This window comes from Ipomoea nil, unplaced genomic scaffold (assembly GCF_001879475.1).
Source record: "Ipomoea nil cultivar Tokyo-kokei standard unplaced genomic scaffold, Asagao_1.1 scaffold2279, whole genome shotgun sequence".
Taxonomy (NCBI): domain Eukaryota; kingdom Viridiplantae; phylum Streptophyta; class Magnoliopsida; order Solanales; family Convolvulaceae; genus Ipomoea; species Ipomoea nil.
In genome coordinates, this window is record NW_017618707.1 from 597,728 (window position 1) to 610,273 (window position 12,546).

Sequence of the window (12,546 nt, forward strand, 5' to 3'; positions counted from 1 at the left end):
TATGGAGATTTAATCTACATCACGCCCATTGAACGCAGTAGTTATATCGTGGACCGTGGTGCACAAACGGCGTCGTTTCTTTAAGTAAAGAAACGGCGCGCCGTTACTGTTAACGGAGCGTGCATTTTTTGGTGTGTTAATTACCAACTGAAACTACAATGTATCTAAACTGACACTACAGTGTATCTAGACCGACATTGCCTCACGTATTATTTTATATATTATCAAATGAAACTGCACTTATATCAAAATGATATTGTAGTTGTGGTGAAAAACTGCCGTTTATATAAAATGAAACTGAATAACATTTCACACATTTGAATGTATATTGTGCAATGAAGTTGTAGTTATATTGAAATGATCATGTAGTTGTGTTTTAATAAAACTATAGTGTATATAAAATAAAATTAAATAACATTTTCACATATTTGAGTGTATAAATGTCAAATGAAACTGTAGTTATATCGAAATGAAACTTTAGTTGTGTTGAACTGAAACTGCAGTGTATACAAAATAAAACTGAATAAAAGTGTTACTTTTTGCGGAACGGTGCAAAACGGGTGTCGTTTATTTTCATTAAACAAAACGACGTCGTTTTGAAGCTCGATGCATAATCGATTATGCACTGTGGTGCACGATATAATTTGCGTGTTGAACCCACAAACAAGGATTTCTCATTTTCTCCATGCGGGCCTCACATGTTTAATCCAAAAATCACACCTCCTTCAATGATCTCTCACGCTCTCTCTCCCCCTTCTATGAGTTCCACATAGGATTCAATGTCTCAAAAAGCTCCCCAAAAACTCTAATGAGATGCTCTTATATTTGTCAATATTTAATTATTAAATAAGTTTCTTTTTAACTCGTACTGGAATCATCCAATTTATGAGTATTCAGTGAATGAAAAGAGTGTTATAATCACATCATGAGATGAACATTAGGATGATAATTTAGGAGGGAAAAATAAAGAAACTATAATTAATATTATATTTATATGATTATTAAGATTGAAGAAAAGCCCACATTAAAGAGATTAAAAAAAATCTCATAAAAAGAATAAATTACTCATATTAAATCATATTATATATCTCATAAAAATCTCAAATATTTTAAATAGCATCATCTAACCCTTAAATACATAATATTTAAAACTTAATCCCAACATACTTTTCATAATAGATCTTGTGTTGATCTTGATTGTTTTGTTTACTCGGGGCAAAGTATGTAAAGTCTTAGAGCATCATCATTAATAGTTTTTTGCAGAGTTTTTACTCATTTTGGTCCCTTGACTATGACTCATTCTCAATTTTGCATTTTAACTTTTAATTGCATCCAATGTGGTCCCTTGACTTTTTAAAATTATCCCAATTTGGTCCTCCGTTACATTTTCCATCAATTACGCGTTAAGTTGGGGGTATTTTGGTCCATTCATATGTTGCGCGCCCAACTCTCTTCTTTTCTCTCTGAGCTACCCCCACTTCGATCTCTCTCCAAACAGCACACCTAGTAATAATCCTCGGAGGGTGATGAAACTAGATTTTGTTTTAGGTTTGAAGCAGAGAACATTTTAACAGGAATTCTTATGTTGTATTCCTGTTGTTTTTTTTTTTTTTTTTTTTTTTTTTTTTTTTTTTTTTTTTTTTTGGTGTGCTTTAATGGCTGACAACAGCTATGATGACCCTGTAGCTTCAAGCCTACTCTGTGTAGAGACGAATAGCCCGTGGTTTAATGATCCTGATTCTTCGGCAAAGGATGAAGCTGTAGCAGCAGCAGCCCAAGAATCCAATGGTGATAAAGGCTTGATCTTTGGGGGTGGAAGATCAGAGCCATTGATGGGGGTGCCCAATCTGAGTGAGGAAAGCTTTAGTTTCATGGTGGAAAGGGAGATGCAGCATTTGCCTAGAGAGGGGTATCTGAAGAGATTGAGAGGTGGGGACTTAGAGTTGAGTTTGAGAACAGAGGGCATTGACTGAATTTGGAAGGTGATCTGAGTTCATTAAATTAAATGTATTTCACTTTCACTGTGTGTTATTTGAAGATTGTATAAGCTAATCATTCTTATTATGTTTTTTACATTCGACTACATTCAGGTTCATTCCCATTGTGGGTTGGAGACACTAGTATGTGCCTAGCAATAAGTTACTTGAGTCAGCGTCATCTAATTGGGAGAGCTTCAGAAGCGCTTCGGCTCTACAAGCAAATAGCTGTAAATTCAATTTAACAAAATCAGATGGCACTGAAAACCTTTCCATGAATCACGTTTACCGAAAATGCTACGCTTTGAGCAACGCCCTTACCTGAGGAGATGCATCGGCTCTGACGGAGGAAAAGGCAGTTAGTTTCTAATTTATGATTTGGGGCTTTTCTCTAATACTCAACGTAGTGTAATACGATGGACGGAGGAAAACGCAGTTGGTGAAGGCGCGCAACATATGAATGGACCAAAATATCCCCCAACTTAACGCCTAATTGATGGAAAATGTAACGGAGGACCAAATTGGGGTAATTTTAAAAAGTCAAGGGACCACATTGGGTGCAATTAAAAGTCAGAATGCAAAATTGAGAATGAGCCATAGTCAAGGGATCAAAATGGGTAAAAACTCGTTTTTTGCACATATGGAGAATAGAGGGGCTAAGTTGGATGAGAGAAGAGGAAAAGGAAAAAATGCATCAAAACATATTTTTTTTGTTGGCCTCGTTAAAAAAAATCGCAATTTGCACACCAGCAATGCACGCGTCGAACATTTTTTTTTCTTCTTTTTTTCCTAATAGTCTTTTTTTTTTTTCTTTTTTTTTTTCCTTTTGTCTCCCCCTTTCTCCTATGTGACATGACAAAAACTTTTGAAAAATCACAATGGATAAGGATGCCCTTAACATTTTAAAATGAAGAAGACATCTAGGAGAGGGAGGGGTAGATAAAGTGAAATTATATAAAAGTAGGGGTCCAAGTGTTAGTAGCATAAAGCTGAGGGAGTGGAAGTGAAATTATCCCTTGTTGTGAAATGATGGGAAGATGAAGTAGTCTCTGTCTCTGAGATTTTCTATTCATGGTGGTGTGATACTATGGATGAGAAAAGCTTCATTCCTCTAAAAAAGTAAAGAAAGTTGGGAATGGATAATGATCTCGCTTTACTTTTTCCTCTTTGGGTAATTAAATGGATAATTCTATTTATTATTTATGAAAGCCATTTTACAAAAAATAAAAAATAAAAAAGAGTACAATTTTGATCTAAAGAAAATAAATTATTGCATATATTTTGCTTTGTTTTATGATTCAATTTCATACATTTTAAGTTCAGTGGTCCAATTATATACAAAACAGTATGTTTAGTGGTTTATTTAACACTTTTTTCTTAAAATTGACTAAAATTAACGATCGATATAAACATAATTTTTTTTTTTTTGAAAGTTACTGGCTCTATTACATTGTAGTATCTGTTCATATACTTTCTCAACCTACTGAAACACAAAGAACCAATAACGCCTCCACTGAGGCTTGAACTCATAATCTTCTAAATGGAAGTCCAACCCGGATACCATTAGACCACATAGTCCATAACTAAACCAAATACTTATGTATTTCATGGGTTTACCCATGAATTTTTCATTTTGATAAATTTAATAATTTTTTTCTACATCAGCAAAATTAATTATCAATATAATGGTATTAATTAATACTTGTCCATAACTATATAGTACAAAGACTATTGGCATTTAACTCTTTTTAATATTTGGTTACAGTCTTACCACCTAGACGTACTTTTCTAATAATATGATATTCTAATTAATTAATTCGTGATAAAGTTTGTTAATTCATGAATAATTAATAAATAAAAAATAGTTTTATTTTCTTTTAAATCTCGTCTGCAAGCAAACACGAATAATGTCCTAAAGTTAATTGAAACTCAATTCATATAATAAGAAAAAGTAAAAGAGAGTCGCACGTACTTAGTTTAATGGTTTAGTAGGTAGTATTTGAGAGAATAAAAAGGAAATGAAAGACTATTTTTTTTGGTGTCACGGAAATGAAGACTTTAATAACTAGTTATATATAAACTTGTTGATTGGGGCATGGTGGCTTGGTATGACCTAACGATGTTAACCTTTATCTAATAAAATTTAAAATAATAATAATAAAATATGTGAATACCACTTCACCTTTTCCTCCATGCCAATGTGTCACCAGGTTATCACCATGTGCTACTTATTCCCCCATGCTATTTTTTTTTTCACTTTAACAAATATATATACTTCATTCGTTTTATATTGTTGTCTCTTTGTCTTTTGACACAAAATTTTAGGATAATGTTTCTTAAAGAGTTCATAATAAGTTTTTGTTGGATATTCGTGTCTTATTTCTAACAAGAAAATGTAATCATGTGTATTTTCAAATTTTTCATATATTTACACATCTCGTTCTATATATGTTACGTAGTATAAATAGCGTGAGAATATAACAAATCTAGAGTAGAGATATTCTTATTTTTTAGTACAATATTATATAAATTTTCTTTTTAATTTTGTAAAAAACACTTTTCGAAATCACTCTCGATCTAGTTGCTTTAATTCACTAATAAATAATATAATATGATGTGAAATATGTATATATTTAAAATATAGACTATTGATTAACTAACATCACCATAAGTTAATTAGACAATGAGATGTCAAAAAGAAAGCTTCTTTTAACTTATCTCTAGATTTGGAGATGATGAAGGGGATTGTACACTTTCTTAAGATTGCAAATTGTTAAAATAAAATTCTAAAATCCTTTGGTGATGGAGGAGAGGTTGGCATCACCAAATTTAAAACTTTGAGCCATTATTGGTGTAGGATTTTATTTTACTTTTTAAAAAACCATATTTGTTACATCATGTGCCACATCAATGCCACACAAGCACCGTGTACAACTACCCTTACCAATTATAAATGAAAAGTAACTAACAAAATATGTAAATTGTACTTTTTGTTTACTGATTTAATGTATGTATTTAGATTTAAGAAAAAATAAAATCGAAAGGCTTAATTGCTATTTTGATCTTGTTTAGTAAATGACGAATTGGTCAAAATTTTGATGAATTAGTTACTTTTAACAACGGTTTGAGGCAACAAATTTGTTCTTTGTAATGTTTTGTGAAAACATTTGATGGACACTTAATTTTTAGAAGAGGGGCGTTGAGCTCCTCCCCGCTTCCCCTGAGTTTCCGATGTGAGATCATTTTGATCCCATATAATGTACAAAGGGGAGTCACAAATTGTTTTGTTTTTGTTTTTGTTTTTGCTATTATTATTATTATTATTATTATTATTATTATTATTATTATTATTATTATTATTATTATTATTATTATTATTATTCCTTTTGCAAGTACACAAACTACGCACCTTAAGCACACAAACAAAGTACCTTAAGAACACAAACCACGCACCTAAAGTTTTAAAATGATGCACCTTAAGTTTCAACAACTAACGCACCTTAAGCATACAAATCACGCACCTTAAGAAGGAAAACCACACACCTAAAGCTTTAGGTCGACGCACCTTAACTTTCAACAACTGACTCACCTTAAGCACACAAATCACGCACCTTAAGAAGGACAACTACGCACCTTAAGAAGGAAAACCACACACCTAAAGCTTTAGGCCGACGCACCTTAAGTTTCAACAACTAACTCACCTTAATCACACAAACCACGCACCTTAAGAAGGAAAAACCACGCACCTTAGCTTAAATTTGACCTAGATGCAAAAAGATCAAATTGTCACTGCGTTTTTTTGTAATCATTATTAATCCTGAACGTTGATTTAGGCAATATGAATGACTCAGATTTAACTGTCGCACGAGAGACACCCAACATCACGAGAACTGAATTTTATATACGTGTGTGTGGAGTTCAATTCTTACTATTAACAATAATTTTAAATTCGAATACAAAAGTACAAACACATTTAAGCTTACAAATATTTAAATAAACTTATGGTGGAGGATGTGTAGGGGTGCCGGGTTATACGGGTTGACCCGCGGGTTACATGTAGGCCATAAGGCCAACCTGTATAACATGGGTACCCCTTAGGGGCTAAACAGGATGGTCCGTTCAGATCGGATAGGAATATAAAAATATACAAGCCAACATGCCTAAACAAGGGCTAAACAGGCTCAACTCAGCGAATCGGGCCTGTTTTTATAGCTCTAAATGTGGGCACTCACTCTCAGTTTTCAAATTTAGTTCAGATGGTTCAGCTCGCCCGATAACCCGAAGTTTAGGGTTAGGGCCAAACCGAACCTGAAAATAAAATAAAAAAAACAATCGATAACCCAAACTGATAAGCCTGACAGCCCGACAGCCCGACAAGGCTAGCTCGAAACCGAGCGGGCTGGCCCGGCCCGATTGACATCCCTATGTGTGTGTGTGTAGAACTTTAATGATGTAAGAACAATTCGTCGGATAAAAAAATAATAGTACAATATTTGTAAAGTAATGTACAATTATACCATTATAAAAATGCAGACAAAAAATATAAATACCATAAAGACCTAAATTATTATTCCTAATAATGCAAATGTATACTTAAAATATCGAGTCTTGTTATAATTAATCAAATGAATATTAATTAAATGGAAAGGAATAACCTAGATTTTTGTGTTAAAAAAATACAAGAATATGATTTTCAAAGTTGCTTATTTGTAATTTTTGATGCTCAATTTTGAATGCTATGTATATTGTCTGGCTAATTAATTGATCAAATATCACGAATTCATTTTATATTGTATTATTTTAATACACTCTAATATATTCATAGTATATGTTCAACAATTATGCCAACTACAATTGGGCTGAGGTTCGAACCTAAGACCTTCGTTATGGAAATCAATAAGTAAGTTACTAAGTTAAGAATAATAAATAGTTAACGAAATATTCTTTACTAAAGTTTACACTAACGGAATGCAGCGGTATTTAGAAAAAGTAAATGTTGTAATAGAGGGTAAAATAAATAAAAAAAAACTAAAATCAAAATAATATGAAACCATTAATTCCAACAAATAATTGGACTTTAATTTCTTTATAGGTCTAACTTGACTCTTTTTATATTAGTAGATAGAAATGTGCTAGTTTATTAAAATTGAAAGTTTAGAATACTAATTTGAAAATATAGAATTTTTAGTTGAGCCCGTTTGATAAACCTAATAACATGAGATTTTAGGGTTATGATAAAAACTTTTAAATCTGACAAAAAAATATCAATTAATGCAAACTAATAAACACGACAATGCGATAGAGCTAGTTCGAAACTGAACAGGGTGACCCGATTGAGGGAATTGACATCCTTAGAACTTAAAATTAGTCTAATCCTAAGATGGAAAATCTAATGTATATATATATAAAAGGAAAAGAAATCAGGTTAGCAAATGCAAGTAAAAGTATAGTTTGAAGTTGGTGTGGGGTGAGGGGTAGATTATTTATTTATTTATTTATTTATCCAGAGAGGTGGTGCCCCATTTACTAACAAGTAACAACCCAGAAGAAAACAATAGAGAAAGTGGTGAATGGTGGTGGTGGAGGAGGAGAGAGAGAGAGAGAGAGAGAGAGAGAGAGAGAGAGAGAGAGAGGTGGAAAATCAGACATTCGTAGTGTTTGACTGTTCGTCTTGCATGTGAGCACCGGATGATGGCTTTGTTGTGAGAAAAGGGTTATAGTTTGTTTGTAGTTTTCAGGTGAATAGATAGATAGAATTACACCCCTCTCGGAGACTTAAAAGCATCAAATCCAAGAACCAAATAGGAGTTTCTGTCAAAGGAGATATGATGGATCCATCTCAGTAGAAGCAAAAGGTCTCTCTCTCCCTCTCTCTCTCTTTCTCCCCTCCCACCTATCTAGTTGCCTTCTCCCTTTCCCGATAAATGAAAACCCCCCCAAAACGCATAATCTTTAATCACTTCTTTCTGTATATTATTTGGATATCACACTACTTTTAGCTCAACCCATCCGTAATCTTGAATCACTAGTTTCTGTTTCTTAAATTTTAGATTCTGTTTTTAGCTGTTTTGTTAGATACGGTAAGAGTTTGTTCCAAGTTCTCTTCCCAGTCCTTTTACTTTAACTCAAAGGGTCTTCTTCTTTATTTGGGGGTAACTTGTAAGATATTCCTTTTTTCTTTTGGGAGTGTTTATTAGTACTGGGATTTTTGAGTACAGATTCTGATAGAATACCAGTTTTAATTTCATACCCGGATTTTATTTACTTCTTTTTATGGGATAAGCAACTCTTACTTGCTTTTTATTAGTTTTGACTGCCATGATTAAGGTATTCTTTACTGGTTGCTATAATATGTTGAATTGGTATTTTGATTTCCATTTTCACTATGTTATTGTGAAATAGTTTTGGTTTTTGCTGTTTACTGTCTGTGTGATGAATAAACCCACTTTTGTTTCCACTATTCTGCTTTTAGGATATTTTATTCACTGTATTTGCTTGTTGCTGCTAAACTCAATCCTGTTCAATTTGGGGGAAAATTTTCAAATTTTGAACTGTAATTTGTTCAATCCTGTTGAGGGTATTTTTTATTTTTTTTTATTAGTAATTTTGGGATCCAGAAATGCTGTTGTATGTATTTCCACATGTTTAATTATGATAGGATGTATGAAGTAGGAGATAGAATCAATTTGTGAGGGATGCTTAGAAATTCATGTGGTAGGTTCATAATTGATACTTTGCCACGTTTTCCCTTTGTGTGGATGTGTATAGATTGAATCATAGATGATAGCTACCGATACCTGCATTCTCACGTTTTTCTTCCTCTTTGAATCCAAGGTGTGGTATTGATGCTGTGAAGCAAAACCTTTAGTTAGTTAATGCACTTTTGCCTTTTTTAGTGGCAGAGTATCTAGGTTAGATTACTGGATAGTGGGATTCCTGGGAAGATATTGTCATTTCCTATACTATGAGGTGCCGTACTTCTACTTGATGCCATATTCACTCTAACTCCTTCTGGGGTTTACATTACATTTCTCTCTGCATTAGAGCATAAAAGCGGAAATTCATCAACTAGTCTGGCTACTCAACCTAATTTCTTCTCTCCTATAAGTCAAAGCTTGTGTTTTAACTTTCAAGAAAACAAAGTTTTCCCTTTCTTATTTGATAAATGAATGAAGAATTGTTGATCGAAGGAATCCATCCTTGGCCTTGGGTATGGAGCAGCCTTAAATCTCCAGGCCAGCTGTCTTACACTTTAGAGGTGCCTACAATTCAGTGAGGGGATTAGTCACTGTGTCTGGTGGTGGATACCCCGGGTTACACCAAAAGAAAACAAATTGTTGATCAAAGAGTAAACTTCTAGAAATGCATCTTAGTCAGGGAGGTATAAGATACCCTGCGATCAAAGTCATCTGCTGTGTCTATCAATAACTTACGTGTCTCGTGTCTAATATGTTGATTTGTTGGGTGCATATTTTAGATGAAATAATGAATTAGTTATTTAGTTATCAGCTCAAGTCAGAATGTTACTTTTTTTTTTTTTTTGCCAATGCTATTAAATTCCTTAAGAATATATGTGCATAGTTAAAGTATTCCTTTGTTCTAACTTCTAAGTTGCTTGGGTGGTGAGTGGTGCCTGGATTTGTTGTTTGACTTTGGTCATTAGCTTCAATCTTATTTACCCTACCCATATCATATGTTTTACTAAATAAATTAATATAGTTTTGGCTTCCGTTTAACCAGATGAAATACATTTAAGAGAGAACATCATACTCCGATCAAGACATCAAAAAAAAAAAAAAAAAAAAAAAAATCAGTCGAAATCAAATTTGGGCAGTCCTTCGGCTTCCTTGGGGTCTGTTTTAATTCCAAGAAAAAATTGATTGAAGTACTGGGAGAAGATGCTAAATTTCTCATTCTCCAAGAAAGAAGGTGATCAGACCGCTGCTCAGTCATTCACACCTATGTCTATAACTAGCTCTTCGCTGTGGAATTCCACTGATCAACCAGAAAATCCTCTTTCTGGGAGTGCAGATACTGGACAAAAATCTGCACCCCAACGTGGTTTCCACATGAAGCAAACAGAATCTCAACTTCAAGATCAGGATAACACTTCAACTCTATCAACTGGCCAATCTGATCATACAGTGGCTGCAATGACACCAAGCAATTGTCACATGCCAAAAGTTGGACCTCAACCTGGTGAGATATCCAACAATCTTAAAGATTCGTTCACATTTGATTGTTCTCGTAAATGGTCAATGACTTGGTTTTATAAAATTGTTGGTTTTACTCTGAAGAGAACCTCATGGGAAGGCTTCAGAGTTCAGTGATTTCTTCTATTTTCCCCTTCTTTTGCTCTTATGAAAAATAAAAAAGCAGTTTATCGTTTCAAGGAGGAAAGTAGGAAACTCTATTGCTGGTAGTTGTCTTGTTGAATTTCTATAGTTTTAGAGCAGTTATATGCTACCTTTCTCCCAGGCTATGCTGAAATCCATGAAAGGCAAATGAAGGATTGCTCTATAAAGCCATCTCAGCCACATTTAGATGAAGATTGCACCATTCATCAAGGACAATTGGATTTTAGCCAGTCCATGGTCAGTTCTATACCATTTTTTACCTTTCAATTTAGTATTATTCCTTATTTATTTCTTTCCCATAACTAAGATGATGCTACTGCATTTTGTATGAAGCCTATGGGCTGTTTTATGTAATGATTGCTTTGAGCCCTTAAATCTTGCAATTTGGTTGCCACTTTTCTCCCATCCCCGCCAAATGAATATAACAATTTGCAGACTATATACCTAGATATATGTTTTAGTGCCTTCGCTGTCATTGTCTTTCTTTATCATTTTATTTTATTTTTATTGTTCCCAAAAGGTTGAATCCCCAAACCCGACCCGACATAGCATCTGGGAGGATGTAAATCATGGTAACTCAGATGAACACAAAGGCTAGACCTTTGCTTACTGCACACAAGGAGCCCCCCTCATTTTGAGAGGTTGCTCCCACACGGCCGCTGGTGAGACTCGAACCTGGGTCATTGTTCCCAAACTTCACCCCTATGACCAACTGAGCTGCCCATGCGGGCTTATTTTATTTTTATTATGAGTAGCCTTTGGAGCCATCTATTCAGGCAGGTGACTGAAATTAAGTTGACAATATCAATGAGTCTTAATACTAATTCCCAACCCCTAACATTTTATTTTTTTTTTGGGTCTGAATCTCATGGTTCGATTTTCTTTCCAGGGTTGCCTATCTTGGACTGAACCATATCTTGGGAGGCTGGTAGCTACTTATGGACCAAATGGTATTGTAAGTGACATAGACTGGATGCTTGTTTTGTGTACTGGGGTTGGCTAGTTCTCTTTGTCTATATATTTATACTTTGGACCAAATGTTCTTGACTAGATTGTCGTATTTCTGAAATTCGAACAGATTTATCCTCAAATGGTTGGAATTGTACCTGCAAGAATGCCACTTCCTTCTGAATGCGCAGAAAGCATACCTATTTATGTTAATGCGAAACAATATCGTGCAATTCTGAGACGGCGAGAAATCCGTGCTAAGCTTGAGGCGGAGAACAAAGTTGTCAAAGTGAGGAAGGTATTTGCATTTCTGATCCCTACAATGTAGCAATCATTTGAATGAAGGGTTCTATCAGTTGTTCTTAAGTCCACCTTTTCATTATGTAGGCATATCTTCACGAGTCTCGACATGTTCATGCATTGAAGAGAGCAAGGGGTTCTGGAGGCCGTTTTCTGAACAAAAACGAACTACAGCAACTCAAATCTGCTGCATCTCCGACCCACGGGAAAACTAATACCTCTAACCAAAAGGGCGGTGGAGACATATCTGCAGGGTCTCAACTTCAGCATTCAGAAAGCGGGAGTTGGGGGACTTCTTCTTCTACCCCATCCGGCTCTGATGTCACAAGCATCTTTAGCGGTGATGGCATTTTCCAGCAGCCGGAGTTTAGAGTCTCCCGCTCTCCTTATCACATGGGCGTTTCTATGCATGAGGCCGAAAACTTTGTGCGTAGAAGAACCTGAGAACCATGTTCTACTGTCCATGATAGATGCACGACGATAATGTTATGGTCTATGAATGGATAGTCGGCAGTTCATCCCTGGCTATGTTACTACCAACAGTTTAGTTTCCTCAGTATTGAAATGACTAACACAGAGTTCGTTCCTCGTGGTCTTTGCAACTTTATTTTTCGTCACTGAATAAAGTGGAAAACACAAGTTTGATGTGTGTTAAGATTATGCATCCCTGTACTTGTTGACAAGAAGAATATGAACACTGTCATTCTACAATCTTTGCTCTAAAAGCAAAGAGAAAGGATTATTAGGTGATTATCTTGATGATGTTTCTGTGACAGAATTCTTTATGTTCTTGTTGCTGTTTTCCTTTCACTTTATATTGGAATTGTGCATCCAACTTTGCTGGGTGGCTATCCTGTTTACTACTGTTTCATTTGACAATATACACATATGTAACGTAGTATCTCATTGGTTTATAGTAATGGTGAAAAAAAAGGTACCTTATTGGACCATGGTCCACCTTATAA

At 34.6% G+C, this 12,546-nt stretch overlaps 1 protein-coding gene across 3 annotated transcripts; it reads left to right on the plus strand.

Moving 5' to 3' along the window:
- Positions 1–7,572: 7,572 nt before the first annotated feature.
- Positions 7,573–12,356, plus strand: LOC109150642 (nuclear transcription factor Y subunit A-3-like). 3 transcript variants are annotated; one of them, XM_019298626.1, is made up of 7 exons: positions 7,573–7,831; positions 9,717–9,905; positions 10,008–10,175; positions 10,455–10,570; positions 11,223–11,288; positions 11,412–11,579; positions 11,669–12,356. In XM_019298626.1, the coding sequence occupies exons 2-7, from the start codon at positions 9,875–9,877 to the stop codon at positions 12,023–12,025; spliced, it is 906 nt and encodes a 301-aa protein (XP_019154171.1). In that variant the 5' UTR covers positions 7,573–7,831; positions 9,717–9,874; the 3' UTR covers positions 12,026–12,356. The 3 variants fall into 3 exon arrangements, with proteins under 3 accessions (XP_019154171.1, XP_019154169.1, XP_019154170.1); XM_019298624.1 differs by having other exon boundaries at positions 9,717–10,175; XM_019298625.1 differs by lacking the exon at positions 7,573–7,831 and adding an exon at positions 7,876–8,056 and having other exon boundaries at positions 9,717–10,175.
- The last annotated feature ends 190 nt before the right edge of the window (positions 12,357–12,546 follow it).